Source organism: Sinohyriopsis cumingii, chromosome 16 (assembly GCF_028554795.1).
Source record: "Sinohyriopsis cumingii isolate HCF-2022 chromosome 16, ASM2855479v2, whole genome shotgun sequence".
Lineage (NCBI taxonomy): Eukaryota > Metazoa > Mollusca > Bivalvia > Unionida > Unionidae > Sinohyriopsis > Sinohyriopsis cumingii.
In genome coordinates this window covers 24699155-24723667 of record NC_142976.1, presented here as the reverse complement: position 1 = coordinate 24723667, position 24513 = coordinate 24699155, and the positions used below count along the sequence as shown (strand labels likewise).

General features: G+C 41.2%; 1 protein-coding gene across 4 annotated transcripts in view; it reads right to left on the bottom strand.

The window, feature by feature from the left end:
- LOC149780082 (contactin-like) overlaps nucleotides 1–24513 on the bottom strand; it is a 139970-nt gene that overhangs the window by 4422 nt on the left and 111035 nt on the right. For 3 of the 4 annotated variants that reach the window (XM_089936842.1, XM_089936844.1, XM_089936843.1), the window contains one exon: nucleotides 3823–4009. In XM_089936842.1, the coding sequence (XP_089792968.1) occupies nucleotides 3823–4009 (187 nt within the window). Of the gene's footprint in view, nucleotides 1–3822; nucleotides 4010–24513 lie in introns of those variants that run through there. The other variant, XR_016415000.1, reaches the window with a different exon arrangement.

Here is a 24513-nt window from a genome sequence, read left to right as displayed (position 1 = left end):
CCACTAAAGCGCGTGGAACTATATTACCCATCTAACCGTTGTGCAAGATTGAGTCTGCTATTCCCCAACCGAGTGCAGTGCGTGGAGCTATATTACCCATCTAACCGTGGTGCAAGATTGAGTCTGCTATTCCCCAACCGAGTGCAGTGCGTGGAGCTATGTTACCCATCTAACCGTGGTGCAAGATTGAATCTGCTATTCCCCAACCGAGTGCAGTGCATTAATCATTATACTATGAAGCACCGTAGTAAAATCACTGAAGCATATCGAACAATATTTTACAACTGTCTATTTATGACTATAGTAAAATTACTGACATGCATGGAACTATATTTCCCAACTGGAAATAGTTTGAATGTTGTATCAAATAATGCTCATCACATGAATAGTTCCTTTACAAAATTTAATCGCACTTAATTTCATTAGTTTTTCTTTCCTCTGCCTTTTCACTTTTAAAATGTGTTAAAAATATAATAGAATTAGTGACAAATAGTTTTTTGGTTTAAATAAATATAGATCGGATTAAAATAAAATAAAACAAGCAATGTACAAAGTTGTTTAGTACAGCAGTTGACAAAGGAATAGCAAACAAATTAAAAATATAAATATATACTACACAAATATATAAATTTTTCATACAAATTAGGTAATATTGAATAAATATTCTTTAAAATTTAATAAGGATAATTCATTGAACAAATTTAAATGACAATATGATTTAAATTGTGGCAAAATCAATGAATTTATGCAGTACCGATGGCGACAACAAGATGTGGGACTATACTATTTGCATTGACTATATTAAAATATACCACAACTGATAAAATCAATATGCAAGATACCATTATATGATGATACTCTCGTTCAATTTGTATCATTATAGATCTATATCAGTTTAACATAATATTTAACAACTTGTGTTTCGTCTCATTATGATTGTATATATCACAAAATAGAAATCATTAACACTCATTAATGGTTCAACAACCAATTAAAAAACAGCGACCAAAATCACTGAGATAAATAGGAAAGATATGAAGCAGAAACAGTGGAAAAGAGAATCGTGGATACGGTGCAGTCCTAAATAATGTAACTCTCAACATCATCAGACAAAAACAATTGGCTGGACTAATTTTTTTGTGCAAGACGGCAAATAACAGCCTAACGGATGAAGAAAGTAAGGCCGTATGCAATATATATTTTAGATGATTAAGTACAAACAGGACAGGTATTCCACAGTATGTATCCACTGTACCAAACACCGTAAAAACTGACTGAGCATTTAATATTAGGCAAACAAGGATATAACTCAGCTTGAAAATATTTCCATAACGTTTCAACAATATACTTTAAATTGAAACATTTTAGAAATAAAAACTGATGAAAGTATTAAAGTGTATAGATTTTTAATACCAGCTGCTGGTAAGAGTATATAAAATTCAGAAAAAAGATAAGTAATGAAGTTAAAGTGAACGAAACAGATATAACACGAACCTTATAATTAATGAAAAGAGAAAAAAGACAAAGCTCTATCAAACAAACTATAAAGCTATTGACCATGAAAAAAATTAAAAAGTTTTATTATTATAACTATAGTATAGGACTGGATACTCTTTGATATTATATACTTTTGAAAATAAGGAACAAAAACTATCTGCGCACATTCCGCTTTTCACAAGAACAAGCTTTCTTTGATCGTTACTCTTTGCACATCTTGCCATTTATATTGTTTGTACTATATCATGGATACTAACCACATCTAAGAAGGCAGTTACTGCAGAAACAAGATAAGTAACATAAGCACATATCAAGATTACAATTGGTCCCGATGATTTTAAACTATGCAAGCTGATTACACCGCTAAAAAATTCCAGGCAATGCCGCTACTGCTCTTTTCTTCATATGTAACAAAAAATTTGTTTGCGTGGCAATGAGTCTGTCTATAGTATTTTCTCCTCAGGACCTGTTCCACCTCTGCATTAGCAGTTTCATTTATCAGTCATTTTGGTTTTTGAGTTGTTTTTTTTTTTGCGGTAGAAAACAAATAGCACAGCCTATTGGAGATACTTTTAAGCAATACGTATTCAACAATACGTTAATACCACTTTAACTTAATTTACTAGTTTTTTATGTATACTTTCAAAATTTCTATAAACGTATATTTATATATCATGGTTCTTCATGCAATTTTAATTTTGTTTGTTTATGTAGTTTCAAGTATTTATTTCATTCGTACACATTCTTGCTTCAACTACATTTTTAAGAGTTTGCATCTGTTTACCAAATAAAGCTAACATTATTCATAAGTTATCGGTTGTATTTTTGTTTCAAAGATTATTCATTTTTGTGTATGATTTTACTTTAACTATGTCTGTTGGTCGGCTACCCTACTCCCATTGTATGTATTTAAAAAAAAATATTTTATCTTTAAATTACAATAACATATAACATATCGCTGTTTTGTTGTAACGTGCACAATAATTTATGCAATGAAGTTGAGTCAGACTAATCAGGGATTAATGTTCCAGGTGCTAAAGGATAATTTTGAAAAACTTTATGCAAATGCTTTGGTACCACTAAATATATTTCTAGATTTTCTACTAACTGATGTAATCTTTCCAAGACATAAGTCTGCTTCGATTATTTTTATCATTTATGAATCCTGAAAGTTTTTAATTTTAACTGGCACTGGTTGACTCATGGCCTAACCATAATGATTGTTAGTCCAAAATTAAACAATATAAGACTTTCGAAGAGATGAATCATACTCTCCAATTTGTCCAGAAACTCATTATTTTGATTATACGCAAGTTTTAATTTAGCATATTATGCGAATTGCATCTCTAAGTCCTGATTCAATTACGAGAAACATATCATAATCGTTGTTGGGATTTTGTTTGAGATCAGTTATTTCAAACTAAACTAGCATCATGAACTAGTTCTGGTGCGCTGAAATTAAGAACATCCTCCATGTTAGAATTATTTAGACATAGTGATCGGTATTCTTCGAAAATATCGAGCATCATTAGTATGTCTTTCTTCCCAAACTTAATTTTGAAGGTCTCTCAAGTTTTCTTAAATTATATTGTTTCATAACATCTTTATCGGATTGTCATTATCTTCACTAATTTGAATCCTGATAAATTTGAACAAAGTTTTCACATTTGGTTAGTTTTGTTTCTTTCAAATTGTCAAAAGAATCCAAGTATTCATACCTATATACGACTTTTCTTAAATATTTTGAGAAAGTGTTCTCTTCGATTACTTGCTTTACCTCAAAGCGAATTTTTTGCTTCAGTGAATGTATCGCAATTTAGTTTCTTTCTAAGCTACTCTTAACAACTGACCCATAAAACGAAAATTATTGAAAAGATTATTGATCGTTTGAGAAAACAATCTTTTCCCTCTTTTTTAACCTAAGAATTGCAAACGTTTTGAAAATGAACTAAATATTTGTATCATTGTTGGGAATAACAATGCCATCTTTGTCATTATTCACTGATATCATCTTTATGAGTAGAATCACATCCATACATATTACAGAAAAATAGAAGTATATAAGTACATAAATATATAATGTTGTACGCTGGTACATTATAAATGGTCGTGATCTTAGTTTTTATTTAGTGTTTTTTGTATTTTCCATGAACATAGCTTCACTTGGCAAACTAGGTACCCACGGATATTTATTGAAGCTACTTTAATACATCCGAAGTGCATTTCCGATAATTGGCAGAAAGACTCGAGCGTGTTCCAATTAAACTATGTGACGATTCGCTATGAATAGGAAGTTAGGAGCTTTTCGTTTAACAGAGTACTCACGGTTCTCGTTAGTGGAGATGAGATACTTTTCACTAGGTGTGCCTGTTCCAGCAGAATTGAACACTTCAATATTGAACCAATAATCCTGATATGGTTGAAGTCCAATAACAATGGCGTGATCGTTGGGTTCAAATAGGTATAAAGAGTCGGCTACACCTCGTGGATTGTTCATATCGTAGTAGTCAATCTAAAGAACAATTATTCCTTAAAATTATATTTCATTAACCCGTGAATCAGGCAGACGCAGTATCTATCGGATTGAGCGCAGCATTTGTTGTGTATGTTAATGGCAAAATGAGTAACATCCGATCTTTTCCGACACGACAAGACAAGACAACATAAGACAAGACAAAACAAAACAAGACAAGATTACATTTATTTAACGTTGGGATCATTTAAAACAACAATTCAATATAAACTCTATTGAACTTTATTTTACTGACCTTAAAGCGACGACCCTCACTGAGAATCTGGTAAGTATAGCATGCAAAAAAAAGAGAATGATTCTTAAAGCCCAAAAAATGATCTCAGTTCCAGACAAATGAGACGAATTTACGTTAGAAATACCTTATTATTCTGCATGTTGTTGCAACTGGTTTATCTCTAAGCAAGGCTATTCTTCATGATCCGTAGTGCATTCCGACTAGAATTAACAGGAATAGTTCACAATTCGTCTCACTAATAAGGCATTGAGTATACATGTGCACAGTTCTTACATATGCTAATTATTAAAGTCGTCAATAGGTTATGCACGGAATGTCAGTGGTGAAAAGTGTTTGGGATTGTGGGTCAGACTGCAATTCTGAATTGAGAATCGACAGAAGATAGATTTGAAAGGAAAAATTGAATTATGTCCATTTTATTGCAATGTCAGCAATGTTATATAAATCATGCAAATCTCATTACCATGTTATCAGAGTCGAAGTATCTGGCTTTCAGACCTCAAGGCTCTAACAAGTCTCTAGGCAACACGTGAATACGTGTTTATTTTATGCATTGCAAACTGTACATCATGTTAGCGGTCCAATCAATTTGTCGAAATAAAAGCAACAGACTGACAGACAAAGAGTAGGGTACGATGTCTGAAGATGTTATACCCAATGACTAGCTATTTTAAATTATGTAATTAATGTATTTAAATGACTATTAACCTCATGACACAAACGAAAAATGTATTTTAAATGTCTAATAACTAATGACACACACGCATAATGTATTTAAGTATCTATTGACAACTTACAGACCGCTAAGGTGGCCTAAGTGGTTAGAGCGGCCTACCTAGGATGTGGGATGTCGAAGTTCGAACCACGGCCGAGACATAATAAAGACTTATAAAAATGGTACTAGCAGATGCATTAAGAGGTTAATGTTAGGACTTGTCAGTCTGGTGTCAGGATAATGCGAATGGGTGGGACATCATGCTTCATGTCTGCGGCAAGATGCCCCAGTGCTAGAAATCACTATAAACTACCACACTAGATACATCGTAGCGATATGACTGAAAAATTGTCAAAGCTGTATTAAAAATCCATAAACACATACACACACAGACAGACATATACACACATTATGTATTTAGCTAATGTCACATACGCAAAATAGGTTTAGTTACTATTAACTAATGAGATGCGCATAATGTATTTAAACGACTATTAAATAATAAAACATGCACATGATATATTCATATTATTATTAAGGAATGACACACATGATGTAACGGAGTTATATAAATCCGTTTTTTATTTAATACATGTACTCGGGTTTCGTTTTTTGTGTACAACGATACCTGAGGGTGAGTTGCGTATATTGTACAATATTTCTAAACAGTGAGTTCGGTTTATGTTATAACGCACGTGCGAAGTGCTTTCAATTGGAAAAACCGTAATTTATCAAGCGCACAGACGATATAGGCTGCATCGTCTGTGTATATATATATACCTCATCGTATGACGAAATCTTGACATTATGGAACGTCAGTGAGCAGTCTACTTAAGGACTTGCAAAGCTTCAGCTGTAGAGGTATGTTAGTTATTTATTAATTTCTTATGTATATTACAGGTTATACCTATTGTACTTCCACGTTTAATTTTAGTATATTTTCTGTGTAAATCCAGTTTGCGTAGTAGAATGCAAATATTTTCTATTCTTCAATGTGACTTAACAAGAGAAATATATTAGCGATAAAGTTGCATTTTATTGAGAAATGTTTAGTGCAATTGGCTTGTTATTATCGGACACGAGAACGTTCATTTTTTAGCCTGTTTATTACTTTGTAATGTTGTGCCGATAATGTAATTTGTATAGCCTACCGTATATAACGTCATTACGTGTTATCTTATACGCCCGTGTCATTCTTAGTACACCATGTCAGATTTATTTTCAGCTGATCGGAGCTGACCATGGTGGACAGAGCAGTAGTGAAGTGGGCCACTTTAGCGACAATGGGAATTAGCATTAAAAACCACCCTGGGCCACTTTGGCGACAATGGAAAATTTAACATTACGTAAACCCCTGGGCCACTTTAGCGACAATGGGAAATTAACATGGGAGAAAAAAAAGAGAACTTCTAGGGACAAGGGGAATTTAACATGGGATTTTTTCTGTTTCTTTTTAAAAATAAAAAAATATAAAAAAAGGGGTAGGCAATTGAAAGTCTATCTCTTTTCGAGAGATGTGGGTGGCCCTGAAAAGGGCCTTTGGGTTTATGTTAATATGCTCTTAACATAAAGGGCATCAGCAACATCTTCTTCGTCTTAGGATTCGTCTAATGGTAGGTCCACAGACTAAAACTCTTTTGAGACATCCTTGCCTCTCCACGTAAATCCTACGTATCCATAGGCTTGTGGCGGTCCTATGGACAACTGTCCACTCGGATCGGACATACATCGGTATGTCCGTCCTGAACATCATCGTTGACACAAGCGTAGAAGATTGCACATCGGTCCACATGTTGAGGCGCCGAGAACAAGTGAAGGAATGCAGTGAACTGCACTTATTTATAGGGAGAGAAAGGATTGAAACGGATTGAGTTTGTTGACCAATCCAAACACGCGTTACAAAATTCAGTCAGCCCGCATCCAGTCCGAAGACAGCAGTCTGTGACGTCACGTGGTCTATATAGATTCGCTAGCGCCTGTGCGCAGTCAATTCATGCAACAGTTATTCAACATGACGGAAACTCAGAAAACGATAAATTGGGGTGCACCAGCAGTGGAGACCACCCAAGGGAACCCGGACTTACTTTCAGAAGAGGTAAATTGGGATTTTGTGGATTTTCTTGCCTCGCAAGAATTTGTTCCGGAACCTTCGTCACCTTCTTCATTACCGCACGTGGAGAATTTTAGACAGAGACAGAAAGAAGAATTGGAGAAATTTATACAACGACAAAAGGAAGCGGAACAAGCTTTTCTCCTACAGCAACAGCAGCAAGAAGAAGAGGTAAGAATAAAACAACAAGAAGAAGTAGCACTAGCAAAGAAACAAGGGTGTGAAAATCAAACGGTCACGGTACTGTTAGACATTTTAGCGGAGTTAAAAAGTCTGAAACAAATGTATCAGACTTCTTTATCACGACCAAAGAGAATACGACCTTCCCGAGCTAAACACTCCAACCCTGTGACTAAGCCTATAATGCCACCCTTAGTGATTTCAACCAAATCATCATCAACAGTACGCAGTCCAGAAGTAGGCCTTGGCCGTGGCAAAGGCTTAAGACAGTTAAAGTTGATTGCTTAAACTCACCCCTACACCAAAAAAGGCCCTTTTCAGTGCCACCCACGTCTCTCGAAAAGAGATAGACTTTCAATTGCCAATAACTCAAAAAAACAAACAAACCCATTTTGCCCCTATATTACATGTGTATGAGTGAGTGTGTGTGAGTGTAGGTTCTTATTTTAAAATCAAAACCCAAAGACACTTACCTTTTAATACTTAATTTATTCTTTTATAAATATTTACAATCCAATTCACAATTCACAACAAAGCACTTTAAAAAGTTCATAGACATCTTCTGTTTCATTGTTTAGTCTCTCTGTTTTTTGAATTTCTTCACCGTCACAGTCTTTTCCTCCTCTTCCTCCTCACTTTCTTCCCTTCTTCTTTTATTCTCCTGTTTCTTTTTCTTCACCTGTCTGCTTTCTTCCTCCTCTTCTTCTTCCTTTGAAGAATCACTCTCTTCTTCTGACTCCTCTTGTTTCTTTTTTGGGCAATCTGGAGACCAATGTCCTTTTTCTTGACAATAATAACAGGTATCTTGACTTTTCTCTTTCCTAACCCCTTTTTTCTTTTTTGACGGTCTGGACACTCTGAAGACCAATGCCCTTTCTTCTGACAGATATAGCAAGTATCTTCACTTTTATCTCGCAAGGACGGAGAGTAGTCCGTCGGCTGGTCTGAAGAGAATTTTCTAATGACCCCTCGCAAAGCTCTGATGAAACGTTCGATTTCTGTAGTCTCTTCCATCGTTGTGCTCGGTTTGAGAGTGAAATGAATAGTGAAAGGACAAGACACACACCCTTTTATATACACTGGTCTGCCATGACTATAAATTAGTCCATGGTGTTTAAACTTGAGTCATTTGACGTTTTGCTATCAAGATGAAACGATCCAATTCATTTGAGAAGAAAGAAGAAGAAAGTAAGAGGCAGAAACGTGATCTATCGCCTCATACCAGGGCTGAAGTCTTGGCACAAATTCATGCCAGTGATTGTGAAGAGGACATGAGTGAACCAGAATCCAAACCCTCTAAACAAAGTTCACCACCCTTAGTCAACCCTGAAAAGTACTATTCCATTCGAGAGACGGAAAAGCGTCCCTCTAGAAAATTTAGAACCACGGCTTACAAATACACGGTGGAGTTTAAAGATTTCCAGTCCGAAGTACCGTTAGAGAAAGCAGAAGGGTTCATCACCGAGATGTGGGATTCTTTACTCACCACACTCATCCGACAATGTCAACCCAAAGAAGACGATCGCTTGAGACTTTCATACAACACGACGGCTTGAAATCCCCTGTTTGGATCGAGTTTAGCACCCCTGCAGAATTGACCTCTTCCAAAGTCATGGACAGGATTCAACACGTGCAACAATCCAATGACCAGTTTGACATCACCGACCCACGTCTCTCCTCCTCAAGGGACTGGTCGCAAAAAGATGTTATTGGTGAAAGACCTTCGCAGCACCAAAAAGAGTCTCGTATGAATTAACAACCCTCAAGACCAGATGTGTTTAGCCAGGGCTGTCGTGGTAGAACGAACCTATGCGAACAAGAACGACACGGCAGAATGGAAAAGAGCCTGGAAAACTATTCAAAAAATCGGACCGAGCCAAACAACGAAGTGAAGCAGAACTCCTGTTACAACAAGCCGGCCTGTCCAAAGACACACCCTGTGGCATTCCTGAAATGCAAACATTGCAAGATGTCCTAGCTCCACGCTACACCTTGAAAGTACACCCTCAAGAAATGCGTGGGCCTCTGTTGTTTCGGGGGAAAGACTTTAAGGATGGAAAATACAATCATGTCTATTATCACGATGAACATTTCGATACCATTACCAGTATCATCGGATTCCTGGGATACAGATATTACTGTGAGAAATGTGACTATGGCTATAACAGTCGAGAACAACACAAGCATTGTGGATCGAAATGCTCAGGATGTTTGGCCTCTCCACCATGTCTGAACGAAGGGCAAGAACCAGTGCATTGTTCTGCTTGTCTGCGCACGTTTGTCAGCCCTGCCTGTTACCAACAACATTTGAAGACGCAAGGTTCACAGCAGAAATGTGCTTGTCAACTGCTGAGATTGTGCCCTACGTGTGGACAAGGCATACGTACCAATAATGCCAAGGCACACGTATGTTCAGGAAAGAAAAATGTCACATTTGTCACCACATCGTGGACTTGGAACACCAATGCTACGTGCAAAAATACCAATCCCAACCAGAGAAAGAGGATGGACACAAGAAGAAAGGCAATTTCATCTTTTTCGATTTCGAATGCATGCAAGAGACCGGTATTCACATTCCTAATTTCTGCGTGGCTCATCGAGCGTGCGAAAAGTGCATTCAAGAACCTATCTTCAGTCATTGCCCTCACTGCAGTAAGATTCCCGGAGGGCGTGAAAAAATCTTTCGGGGACCGAACGCGCTAGCCGATTTCGCCCGATGGGTCTTAGACCCCATCGACAAGACGTGGAGCCAAGAGGACATCGAACGTTACGGAGATTGTCATCGTCATGCCACGGTGATGGCTCACAATTTCTCCGGATACGATGGACAGTTTCTTTTGAGATACTATACGGAACAAGGCACCGAGCGTCCTAAAGTCACTTTGAACGGAGCCAAAATCATTTTCATGCAAGTGGGGCAAGTGCAGTTTAAAGATTCGATGAGCTATTTGGCCATGCCTTTGAGTCGAATGCCTAAAACGTTTGGAATGACAGAAATGGCTAAAGGGTATTTTCCACATTTTTTTAATACCGAAGCCAATCAACATGCCGTTCTACCCCATTTACCTGAGGCTCACTATTGCGACCCCGACAACATGCGTACCGAACAACGAGAAGCTTTCTACGCTTGGTACCAGGCTCACGCCTCAGACTCTTTTGACTTTCAGGAAGAAATGTTAAAGTATTGTCGTTCCGACGTGGACAATTTACGACGATGCTGTGGAAAATTTCGAGAACTGTTCATGGAACACTGAGGGGTCGATCCTTTGAAAGAAGCTTGCACCATTGCCAAAGCGTGTTCCTTAGTCTACCGACAACGATTCATGCCTGAAAACACCGTGGCTGTCATCAGTCCTCAAACGACCAACTATGTCAAACGTCAATACTTGGTCAAAGCCCTACGCTGGTTACATTACTTGTGCGACAAGGAAGACAAATGGATTCAGCATGCCCGCAACGGAGGGGGCGAAAAGACCATCGGAACGCATTCGGTCGATGGGTGGGACATAGAAAACCCCAAGATCGTGTACGAGTTTAACGGTTGCTTATTTCACGGATGTCCCGTCTGTTACCCTGACCGTGGCACTAAAAATCAGTTTTTACAACGAACCACGGAAGACTTGTACCAGGCCACTTTTCAGCGACGCCTAAAGTTAGAACAGCAAGGGTACCAAGTGGTGGAAATGTGGGAACACGAGTACGATCACCGTTTGAAAAATGATCCCGAGCTTAAACGCCTCGTAGAAAGTTACCAGTTCATGGACCCCCTGAACCCGAGGGATAGTTTGTACGGAGGAAGGACCAATGTCACCTGTTTGCTGTACCAAGCCGACGAAGAGAAAGGAGAAGAAATGAAATACTTGGACGTGTGTTCGCTGTATCCCTACGTGTGCAAATATTGTCACTTTCATGCAAGACACCCGCAATTGCTAACGGAACACATCGACCTGAAAAACATTCGACAATACGAAGGCTTGATCAAGTGCAAAGTTTTGCCTCCCACGAAAGTATGCCATTCCATCTGATCTCACGATTGCCAAGGCAAACTGATGTTTCCTTTGTGCCGTACTTGTGCCGAAACGTGCAACCAAGATCAACCTTGTCAGCACACCCAGGAAGAACGGGCCTTGACGGGGACGTGGGTCAGCGTAGAATTGTTCAAAGCTTTGGACATGGGATACCAACTGTTAGAAGTGTACGAAATTTGCCACTTTTCCAAGACAGAACAATACCACAAGGGTGACCCCACGCAGAAAGGCATTTTCGCAGACTACGTGGATGCCTTTTTGAAACTGAATCAAGAAGCTAGTGGCTATCCTTCCTGGTGTCACACTCCCGAAGACCAAAAGACATTCAAAGAGAAATACTGGGCACAAGAAGGCATTACTTGAGATGACATAGAGAAAAACGAAGGCAGGCGATCGTTTGCCAAAGTGATGTTAAATTGCTTGTGGGGTAAAATGGCACAACGACCTTGTTTACCCAAGACAGAATATTTGACCGAACCTTCCCGCTATTTCCAGATCATTCACGACAAAACAAATTCATGAAACACGTGGACGTCGTTCGCGAGGATTTGATCTTAGTCAATTACGAAGAAGATATGGACTTTGTACAAGACGACCCTTTTGGAAATGTCATCATTGCGGCTTACGTGACAGCTCATGCTCGCTTAAAATTGTACGAAGCTTTAGAACTGTTAGGGGAACGTGTCATGTATTTTGACACGGACAGTTGCATTTACATCTATCACCCGAGTCAACAGCACCCTGACATCGAAGGAGACCGTTTAGGAGCCTGGACAGACGAGCACCCCGACGACAAGATTCTAAGTTTCGCCAGTGGTGGTCCTAAAAATTACGGTTACGAATACCGGGACAAACAAGGAGAAGTGCACACGAAGTGTAAAGTGAAAGGATTGACTCTGAATTATCGTACCAGTCGAGTGGTGAACTTTGGCGTACTGAAAGAAGCTTTGCAGTCTAGAGAAGATGAACACTTTAAAGTGACCACCTATCAACCCAACAAGATTGTACGCTTACCCACTCACCACATCGTCAGTCGACCCATGGAAAAAGTCTATAAAATCGTGTACCAGAAGCGAGTTCGACTTCCCAATCATTTTACCTTACCGTATGGACACGTTGGTATTGGTCTGTATATAAAAAGGAACCCTAGGCAAGATCGATAGTTCATTGTGACTACTAAGACCAAGCGAACAAGATGAATACTTTCAGAGAAATGCAAAACAAGTTCAGAAAGGCACAATTCAAGTTTGGGGCTTCTGAAGTGGAATGCGATTGTGAGCCTTGTGATGGGAACGATGCTGTACGTTGTGACCTTAGCGATGCTGTAAAGCATCATGGGAACTTTGTTCTCACTACCCCTATCATGGAAAGTGATGCTGTGCGTGTCAAACCTGAGGGATGCGAAAGCGATGCCGCTCGTCCTCTTGGACACTTTACTGGGTTTTGTTTTAAAGATGGATGTCCACCTTCACGTCTACCTCCCTACGAATGTCATCCAGCCCTGAGCAAACTTTTGTCCACGTCACCCAACCCTCATCGAAACGAACCTGTGAAAGACGAATATTCGTTTCCTGTGCGTTTGTCGGAATACTGCGACTTTGAAAATCGTCTTCAATCGTTCAAAGGAAAATGGCCTAAGTATCTGGGATGACCGACCCCCGAAGAATTAGCCAGAGCCGGATTTTTCTACTTGGGCGAAGGGGATAAAGTCAAGTGCTTCAGTTGCGGTGTGTCACTTCACCACTGGGAACCGCGAGATTCGGCCTACGTAGAACATGCTCGATGGTCACCGAATTGTCATTACTTTCCCTTAGTGGGACCGAGACATTGAAGCAACTTACCATGTCGTTGAAGAAGAAGAAACCAGATTGGTTAGGAGTCAAATGTTGGACATCACCGAGACCAGTATTTAAACTTCATTTCAAAAACGATATTGAATCATTACCTAAAGAACTGCAAGAGAAGATTTACAAGGAAGTTTGGCAGGGACTTGCCAGAGTGAAATCTCAATGGGTGACTGTAGAACTTTTGTGCCGAGAAATTCACAAGAGGAAAGTGAAAAAAGTCAACCAGTGTGTTAGATTTCTCTGGGTCAAGGGTGCATTCATCCTATTATATTACTCTAAACCGTTTACATCAAAAGAGTTCAATGAGATTCTTGGACGTTACCCTCAATGGCAGTGGTCAGAAATTACTATGTGGATTACTTTTGCTCTAGGAGAAGATTGTGAATTGTACGGACTGACCTATTCATGGATGCTTTGCTTGAGAACATTCGTGCTTTGCCTGTGGAGTTGAGAGAACGCATTTACCGAGAACTGGTCAAAATACAAGTGAAACGTAAAGAACAATTGCATCCGTTACGTCACCGGTGTCTGAACCACTGGTACCTGAATGCTATACAAGGACTGATTCAGTTGAAAGTGTTCCATTGGACAGACATTGATCAACGACCCCCTGGTTTTAAAAAGGATTGGTTTGCTATTGATGATTCTATCTACTACATTGTAAACTTACTGCATCGAATTCCAGAGGAAGAGTTAACGAATTACGAACATCTTTCACGCAATGTCAACTTAGTGAAAGAGGAAACTTCTGAACGAATTTTAATGTGTAAATTAGTGACTAAACGATTTAAATTCGACACTGAAGTAAGACCATGTCTGTGCAAACGGTACATTTCTTGTCAGAAAGAGGATTTAGTATGACCTATTCATGGATACTTTACAAGAGAACATTCGTGCTTTGCCTGTGGAGTTGAGAGAACGCATTTACCGAGAGCTGGTCAAAATACAAGTCAAACGTAAAGAACAGTTGCATCCGTTACGTCACCAGATGTTTAACCACTGGTACCTGAATGGTATAAAAGAACTGATTCGTCAGAAATTGTTTCAGTGGTCAGACCTTGTTCAATACTTCCAGGCCCCCGATGATCTACGTGTTGATCATTTTTGGTTACTTCGAGATTCACCTAGTGCAACGCATTGAGGAAGACGAGTTAAAGGATTACAAAGGTCTATTACGTGGAATCTACTTAGTGGAAGAGGAAACTTCTAAACGAACTCTGAAGTTAGGTTACAGTTTGGAGCATTTAAATTTCCTACTGGAGAACGAAGATCTCTGGCTGGAAAGTACGTGTATTGCTTCCGAAACAAAGAGACTATAAAAACAGGAATCCATGCCACGACTTTTATCACATGTGATTGAACAGATTCCGTGGAAGGAACTCAATGACCATATTCAAACCGTGGATCATTACCATCAATTATTACAAGAACTGTATCCGTTCAATTTGGGACGACGCATAGTGTGTGTCTTAGTGACTTCTTTTCTGGGATTTCGTTTACCAGCCGATTCCCTGTGGCCTCTTTACGATCAGTACTTACCACCCAAATGTCATTAAATGGTCACGAAAGACTCCTTTTGCTCAAAGCCTTACGTTTTCATCTGGATACTTCTCGACCTCTACGGGAGAAAAAGATCCGTCAACTTTTAGCTACCGAAGACGTGTATGACGATGTGTGTGTAGCTTGTGACTTACAACCACATTGGACAGATGTCCGTGCCTGGAAAAATGGGGTTTTGAGGCTTTGACCTAAGAAGTGGCCCAGTATGCACGAGAGTTGTTCAAAGAAAAAAGTTACTTTTCAACCTGTGTTGGTGACGGTACCGGAAGAAGAAGAAGAACCCGTCACCCAGGACAGGACTGTCGTGGACATGCCTGATAGACCGTTTCGGGGGGACACTTGTGTTACCTTACCCCCTATAGAACTGGTCAGAACATTACCCAAAACATGTTGTACAGACACTTCTTTTTATTCCACGTTGATGATTTTGATGTGCCTTTTATCGTTGTACTTAAGCCTTTGGCTTTTATGTATTTTTGTCTTTCGTATTAATGTTTAAAACATTCAATCAACGTGTCCTGAAAAAAGTATATAAACGCTTGTCTTGCTTGTTTTTTTTGTCACAAGTGACATTCCTAACACTATGGCTACTTCTGCTGTCTCTGCTCCCTCTTCCTCTACTGTCAAAGTCATTGACGAGCAATTAGATCGTGCCAGTGGGAGGCTTTGTATCTTCGCCATCCCTTTAACATGCTCATTGCTGGACCTAGCGGTTCAGGCAAAACCGAATTCGTCAAACGTTTGATCGAACATAAACATCATTTGATCGATCGTCCACCTCAACGCATCGTGTGGTGTTGCAAAGAGTGGGAATTGGCGTACAGCCTCTTGCGAGAAAGTCAAGGCGATTCCATCGTGTTTGTGGAAGGCATTCCTAAAGAAGACGACGGCATCGTCTCTGACTCCCGTCAAAGCCATTTGGTCATTTTCGACGACATGTTAGGAGAAGACGAAGGAGAAATTAAACTGTGGTTTACGCGCAAAGGGCATCACCGTACTGCCAGTGTCGTTTACATCACCCAAAATTTGTTTCAACAAAGTAAAGCCCATCGCACCATCAGTCTCAATGCGCATTACGTGGTCTTGTTTAAAAGCCCTCGAGATAAATCACAAGTGCAAGTCTTAGCCAAACAGTTCGGAACACCTTCGCTGACTCAGACGTACGACGATGCCACTCAAACTCCACACGCCTATTTACTCGTCGATTTGAAACCTACGACCCCCGATGATTTGCGATTTCGTACCCACTTGTTTCACCACTGGTGCCAAGATGGAGGGCCTGTCCTGTACACGTCTCCGTCCTCGACTTAATTTCACTCAACAAAACAATCTTTAAAATCCTCAGACACTTTTCGTCTGTTTCACACACAGTTTGAACATGACGTCCTTTCAGTCGCATCTTCCCGTCAAATTGATTCGTGCCTTGTATGGCATCAGTCGAGAAAAAAATCCACAAATACGAGCTCGTGTCTTAGAAGCTAGTCTCAAAGAAGTCTTACGATGGTTCACGGTGACAGCACGTCAATTACTACAAGGGATCATGCAGATTCCTCATCAAACCAAACGCTTTTTTGATCGAAACAAAGTCGCTTTGACCCAACTGGCCGATCCTCGCATCGACACTCAAACCAAAAAACAAATCATTTTGAAACCTGGAGGGAGCGGTACTCTAGGAGGGTGCATCATTCGCTCTCTCTTAAGATGGGATCCTAATGCTCCCAAACTTCTCCCCAAGAAAAAAGAAGCCAAACGAACCTCCAAGTAGAAGAAAAGAGCCACGGTGTCAAGACCAAGTCCCCAAGGAGACCCGTGTCTCCAAGAGCTTCTCCAGTGGCGGGACCCTCCTCTTACCAGTCACCACCCCGGAAAAAGAAAAGCCCCCAGAAAAAGAAGCAGAGAAAAACTCCCCAGAAAAAGAAAAGTCCACAAAAACTAGTCGCAAGAGAGGCACTTCGGCCCGGATGCAACCTTACACTCGCAAACCACGACCTGCAACGGCAGTGACCGCGTCTCCGGCAGCCTCAGGTTCATCCACTTCCCCGTTGATGACACCAAGAACTGAAGAGTACTTGGAGACGTTGATCACACCAAGAACTTCTCCGTTGATGACCCCAAGAACTTCTCCAGTGGCAGGACCCTACAATTTAGTGGCAGTGGCAGCTGCTCACAAAGTACCTGCTCCCAAAATCAAAGTCCAAGAGAGATCGGGCATGTTACAGAGTTTACTGGATTTGTCCAAGCAAGAACTGGCTCGATTTAGTCCGTTGCGTACCCCTGCACGACGTGTCATGCCTGTCCTGAAGTTGATACGACGTAAAGACAATCAGTGGCGACGCGTTCCAGTATAAAAAAGGTATGTGACCAAGTAGGGGTATCAGTGTTTTTTGGTGCTGAAGACTCAAAGATGTCACCCTCCAAACAACATCTCTCTTCTAAAATCCAAGGAAAGAAAAGGAAAGGACTGCCTCCTCGTTTAGTCAAGCATGGGGAGATGTTATCTGTCCTGTCCAAAGCTTCTCCACCTCTACGAAAAAAACTCATTCAATCAGCCTCCAAAGAGGTCATCGATACCGTGTGCGAATGTTGTTTGAACGTCTTGAAAGGCACGATCCCTTTGCCCAAACACCAGAAACAATGCTTAGGCAAACATCGACACGTTCTTCGCCAAATGGTTCAAAAGAAAATCCCCATTCGTCAAAAGAAGAAGATGTTGGTCCACTGTGAAGGAATTTTACCCCTCTTGTTCGGCCCATTGCTGAAAGGAGTCTTGGGAACCATGTTGGAAGGACTGGTGGGAGCAAGATAAAAGGGACCTCTGAAGTCCCAAGATCTCAGAATCGACACCTGACAACCCATGGAAGGACGAAAACCAGCTTTGGTGCCTTACAAACGATGGATGGAATACCATCGTTGGCAAGAATAACGCACCCCGCATTTACCTCCCAATCCCTGTTTGAGCGAGATGTCCCAGTTTCAACACGAATTGCAGTCCTTGATGGATCGCCAAGATTTGTCCGAAACAGAAAAATCGCAAAAGTACGGTCGACTCTTGCAACTACTGCAACTCTTTCACCAGAAAGCCTCAGACGAAACAGCTCTTCCCACTCTGAAAGATTTTAAGACCTTGATGAAACGTCCAGCACCATCACCTCTACAACCACCACCAGTGACCAAGACAGAAAAAGGAGAAGAAGAAGAAGGGTTTGAAACTCCACCAGAAAAAGTACGCAAGTTAACAACACCACCTACCTCCAGAATTGGATGGATTAAAAAGATGATGACCACCCCTTCTTCATCACAAGAGAAAAAGAAAGTGAAGACAGAAGTGAAGACAGAAGTGAAACAAGAACCGATATCCCCCGCTTAGACATCCTCCTCTTCGACACCTATTGCTGGTCGCACACGCAAAGCATTGCAATCCAAGAAAATACCCCAAGAGAAAAAGAGTTGCATCCTCCAGGAGTGGGTGTCTTATTAACAAACAAACAAAAAATGGAAAAGTGTTAGCCACCATTTACTACGATCCCTCTCATCCTGCAGGTTACGCAGGAGTTCGAAAATTGTATCGTACTGCCAAAACGCGACTGAAAAGTCTCCGTTTACCTCAAGTGCAACGATGGTTACAAGAACAAGCTACCTACACTTTACACAAACCCATTCGACGCAAGTTTTCCAGAAGTCGCACCCTAGTGGAAGGCATAGATCATCAATGGCAAGCCGATTTAGCCGATGTCTGTCATTTAGCCAGCTACAATCGTGGCTACAAATATTTGTTTTGTGTCATCGACGTCTTTTCCAAATTTGCCTGGGTCGTACCCTTGACTTCCAAATCGAGCAGTGAGTTAGTGCGAGCCCTGCAACGAGTGTTGAAACAAAGCGGTCGTCACCCTCTTCGAAGGCAAACGGACAAAGGTACCGAATTTCTGAACCAAGCTTTCCAAAAAGAATTAAAGAAACGTGACATTCATTTTTTTACCACCGAGAATCCCGAAACCAAAGCCAGCATCGTGGAACGTTTTCAACGCACTTTGAAAGAACGCATGTGGAAATATTTTACGCATCAGCACACTCTGAAGTACATCGACATCTTACCGCACCTGGTGCAAGCGTACAACCAATCTTACCATCGAAGCATCGGACGTGCCCCGCAAGAGGTGACTCCCGACAACGAAGTGTTGGTGTTTGAGCGCCTGTTTGGTACGTCCCCGACGAGGGCTGTCCCAAAGAAAAGTGGAGTGTTGGCCGTAGGAGATTGGGTACGCATTGGCAAAACCAAACGCACTTTCGACAAAGGTTACTTACCTAACTGGACGACCGAATTGTTTCGTGTCACTGGACGAGTGCATGGCCGTCATCCTACCGTCTATAAATTGGAAGACATGAACGGAGAAGTGCTCAAAGGAACGTTTTATTTGCCCGAGTTACAACGTGTCACCAAAAAGGAAGACGACGTGTGTGACATCGAAAGCATTCTCGAACGCAGAACCCGTAAAGTAGGCAAACGACGTGTCAAAGAAGTCAAAGTACGTTGGAAAGCATATCCACCCAGTTTTGATTCTTGGATCGACGCTTCGCAAGTCATCGACTATAAAAAGAAGTGACCATCATGCCCTTTCACACAGACGCAGCTACTACTGCTACCACTCCTTCACCCAGTTCTTCTCTGCAACATTTACAAAAACAACCCTTGTGGGTGTGGTGTGGAGAACGTGTGCCTAAAACGCAAATCGTCTTTTTCTGCCAAATCTTTGTGGTGTATTGTGTCATCGGTGTAGCCATTGTCAATCTGAGTTTGCAAGAAGGAGACAAACAATTGTGGACCATTTTATTGAGCAGTTGCATCGGTTACCTGCTTCCCAATCCCTCCCTGAAATTCTCCTCGAACGGGAAGAACGGGAACCTTGTGTCCAGTGCTAGTGCCAATCACCACTCCAACAACAACAATCCCATTTTGGACGGAGACACTCCTCTGACGTCCAGTAACCCCTCGGACAGTCACAGAACTCTGGAATTATGAGTCACCCTAACCAATTTTACTTAACCTTACCCAGTGACAGTTCTATGGAGGTGTTTCCCAAGAACACGCTGTGCTGTTACACGGCCAAATTACCTCAGGCCATCCAATTAGATCACGAAACCCACTGGGAAATGGCTTTAGTGGAAATCATTCACGCGACCCAAGTCCTCAATGTCCTTCCCAATCAAAATTTTTTTACGGTGGAAGTTCATGACGAGCAAATGCAAAAGTACTTAAATACCCATTTCACATATGATCACAGAACCTATGATGACAAAACTCAAAAGTGGTCCTACAAATTGTTCGTTCCCCCAGGCTATTATTTTAGTGGTCAACATTTGGTCAGCACCATTACCTCCAGATTTAATGTCGTGTTTCTTAAAGCTTTGGAGAGTGTCAGAAAAAGTGTCACCCTGGAGTACCACAAAGTAGCTCGTCGCTTCATGATGAAATTTCCTGGGGGGGGGGGGGTAAAATCGTGTCTTTCTTATTTTGTTCTGAATTGTTTGCCATGTTGGGCGGGGACATAGAGCTGAGGAAGAAAGCAGAACAACAAAAAGTCGAATTACCAGTTATTTCCGACAACGATACTTTTGCCAAGTTTTTACGTTCCCCGGTAGAACTGAACCAAGGACTGAATTTGATCTTTGTGTACTCCGATGTGGTGGAGTACAACGTGGTGGGACACACCTCCGTACCGTTACTGCGTGTCATTCCTTTCAAAGTGGATTCTGCCACGGCCGCTGACGAGGAAGGTGGAAACACTTATCACGTCCACCGCGAATTTGTACATCCTCACTATTTGCCTGTCAGCAAGTCGTATTTGGACACGGTCAACATTGCTATAAAAGGAGATCTGGAACAAAATATTCCATTCACCAAAGGAAAAGTCACGGTGAAACTCCATTTTCGAAAACGGTTCTCTCACGACTCTTAAGTCATGTATCCAGTGTACCGAGGGGTTGCTCGACAGCGAGGACACGGTTTAGGAGGTATGCTGAAATCGGCCGTTCGTTCGGTGGCCCCGGTGTTGAAACCGTTGGTGACACGCGGATTGCACGCCTTGAAAGACGCGGCATTGACACAAGCCAAAGAATTTCTCCAAAATGTCATCATCGACAAACAAAACCCCAAAGAAGCTTCCATGAGGGCAGGCAAAAATATCTTGCTGCAAACGGGTAAAGACCTTTTGGGCCGACGAGACAAACTTATAAATGCCCTGCACGCTACTGAGTCAGGCATTCAACAAGGACAAGGCAGAAAGAGACGACGAAGAAAACACCCTTTCACCAGACTTCACACGTCTAAAGCTGGAAAGACAAAGAAAAGAAGAACCGTTCGAGACCTAGACGTTTTCGATTATTAAAGTATTGAGAAACAGCAAAAAAAATTATGCATCGAGAGTCTTGCGCTTGTTCCAAGTCGGAACTGGATCTGTTTGCCATGCCACCCACTATGATGACGATGCAAGAATCCCAGTGGGTGGAATTTCATCCTGTCTCCTCTTTGACGGATTCCGCTCCCATCGAGTTTGAAATCAAAGGTCAGCCCGAAGATTACATCGATCTGAATAGCAGTTACCTGTACTTGAAAGTGAAAGTGATCAAAACGGACAACACTAATCCAGGAGGCGATACTAGAGTAGCTCCTGTGAACAATTTCATGCATTCCTTGTTCAGCGAAGTGGACTTGTATTTGAATAACAAACTGGTCATCAGCAGCATGGATACTTACCCATATCGTGCCTACCTGGAAATCTCTTGACTTACGGAAAAGAAGCCAAGAATACTCATCTGGATGCTTGCGTGGTATGGAAACCTGACACGGCAGGTGTAGCCACGTTTAGCGACACAGTCCTGACAGAAGATGACAATCCTCACAATGTGGGGTTTAACGACCGTCGTAAGAAAATTCTGCAAGGGCGAAGTTTAGAACTGATGGATCGTTTGCATTTGGACATGTGGTTACAAGAAAAGTATTTGCTGAACGGGGTGGATATCCGTCTGAGACTGAATCGTAGCAGTGCCGCTTTCCATTTGATGGCCCATGCCAATGAATACAAAACTATCATTCAAGAAGCCCGACTTTACGTGCGTCGTGTGGAAGTGTTACCTAAAGTGGGAAACGACGTGAGTCACACGTTGAGCAGAACGACCGTCAAGTATCCGATACGACGCGTAGAAGTGAAAACGTTCACCATTACCGCTGGACAGCGATCTATGATCGAAGATCATCTGTTCCAAGGACAGTTACTCAAGCGTTTGATTGTTGGTATCGTCAGGAATTCAGCCTTCAACGGAACCCACGATCAAAATCCTTTTGAGTTTCAACATTACAAGTGTCCAAGATCGAAGTCAGTCGCGACGGCAAGACCTTGTGTACCCGACCCTTTGAGCCTAACTTTGGTGTCAAGAAGAATTATTTGAGATCGTACTTGTCCCTGTACGAAGCCACGGGACAGTTAGGAACCAACACCAGTCACGGTATTTCGTACGATGATTATGCAGGAGGCTATGCTTTGTGGGGTTTTGATTTCACTCCAGACCAAGGCAGCGATGAGGGACATTTCCACCCTATAAAATCGGGTCAGATTCGTGTGGAACTTCAGTTTGCAAATCCACCTCCAGATCACACAGTGAACGTCCTCCTGTATGCAGAATTTGACAATACCATAGAAATCAACAGTTTGAGAGAAGTCATTCTAGACTATTAGAAGCCATGGAAGACAGTTATCCTTCTTTACCTAGTGGAGAAACTTTGGAGATGGAATGTGAGGAGACGGGGGAAGAAGAATCTCAAGACAAAGTCGAAGAAGTTATCATGATGAAGTCAAGATGGCCAGAACAAGAAACCCATTTAGTCTTCTGTTCTGCCAAACACTTGGTCGAACAAATGACGGAATTGATCAAAAAAAGATTGCTATGGATGTCAAAACGATCATACCAGTCAAATTCAACACGATAAATGCCTGATGCTGAGTCAAGAAGAAAAATTGAACGAGTATCTGGACGAAGCTTGGAGTCTCATCTCGGACGAAGTCGTGTTGCATCAGTGGTATAAAGACTTGCGTGAACATTCTTGTCCACCATTAACCACTCAAGAGATCCATCGTATCGAAGCTCTTCTGAATCAGAGTGGGGAGACGAAGCTAAACGCCTTTTATCTTGTCAGACATTTTCAAGCTAAAAGTCAGGATCGAATTGATCACTTATTATTACCTGTGAAGAAGAAGAAAAAAAAAACACACAAATCAATGGATACCTGGGAACTTTGTTACCTTTTGAACCACAGTTCGTACACAGCTTCTTGGAATCCTGTCGTCTGTGCTAAAGACGAACTCCCTCATCGCAAACCTCAAGACCATCAAGCTTATGTGCTCAACACGGACGACAGTCATCTCCCAGGAACCCACTGGGTAGCCGTCTACTTTCCTCAAGAAGGATGTGTGGAATATTTCGATTCGTATGGATTGCCTCCTTTGGAAGACGATATCATTGACTTTATGAGAAGAAATGCTCAGACCACCCGATTCAATAATGTGAAATTACAAGGCACAGATTCCTTGGTGTGTGGACAATATTGTGTGTATTTTCTGCATCATCGCAGCCTGGGTTATTCCTTAGAACATTTAGTGACTCATTTTGATCCTCGTTCTTCTTCTAGAAACGATGTGAAAGTAGATCGATGGTTTTGTGACCATTATACTTATCTTTTGTCTCAAGCTAGGAAACGTAGTGTCCATCAACGGCCTAATGACTTCCAGCAGTGGAAATCACAATTTCATTCACAACGTTGTCAGCCTTGTCCAAAATAATGTGTAAGTTGGAAAAAAATGTTTGTTATTTGAAAAAATGTTTGATGTTATATTGTTGGATTATTGTTAAAAGTTTAGAGTTGTTTGTTAGTGTTAAGTGATTATGAATAAAAAATGTTGTGTTTTGAAGAAAAAAATGCCTTTGTGGTTTGTTTGACTATAGGAATCTTGATTCATGCTCTTTGACTTCTTACTATACCTCTCATGACACTCATTGAACGTTCCGGCTCGAAAACCGTAGAGGGATGTTTTCTTTCATGTCCGCGCTTTGACTTTAAAAACCGGGGAAGTTTCCAGTCTAAGCATTCATTGTCGACTCATCCTCCTACGAAGATGTGCTCCAAACTAGCTAAGCTAAACGAAGCCTACGTGAAGTTGCATAGGGTCAGACACAGTCTGATACCGAAGCCTGAAGAAACAGAGAATGCGAGAATGTTAAAAGTCACTGAAGACCTGATAGAAGAGCTCTTCAGAAAAGAAATGAACAGGGAGAAAGAAGAATGGACAGAGAAGTACAGACTTCAGAAACAGCAGAGAGAGCAGCAACATCAACAACAACAGCAGCAGCAACCTGAACCTGACAGAGGCTTTGTCGACTGTCGTATCGACACCAGAGTTCTTCTTCTCTTTCCGAAGAAGCAGACCTATCGTCAGAAAGTCTATCGTCAGAGGACGTCGCATTCTTAGAAACTAAAAGATCGCCCTAGCTTCAACTTCGCACACAAAAAACAGCCCTTTTCAGGGCTACCCAATACTCTAGAAAAGAAATAACAATCGATTTGCCAACGTGTGTATGTAGAGTAGTGTGAATATAAACACTTTCTCTTTTGTGGTGTGAGTGTATGTGTTTGTGATTGTAAGAGATCAAGTACGTTTGTGTGGATAATGATAATTTTTTTTTGCTGTTTGACGTGCGTGGAGAGTAGATTTGGGGTTTGATTTGATTGCTTTGCGTATGTGGATAGTATATTGAAGTG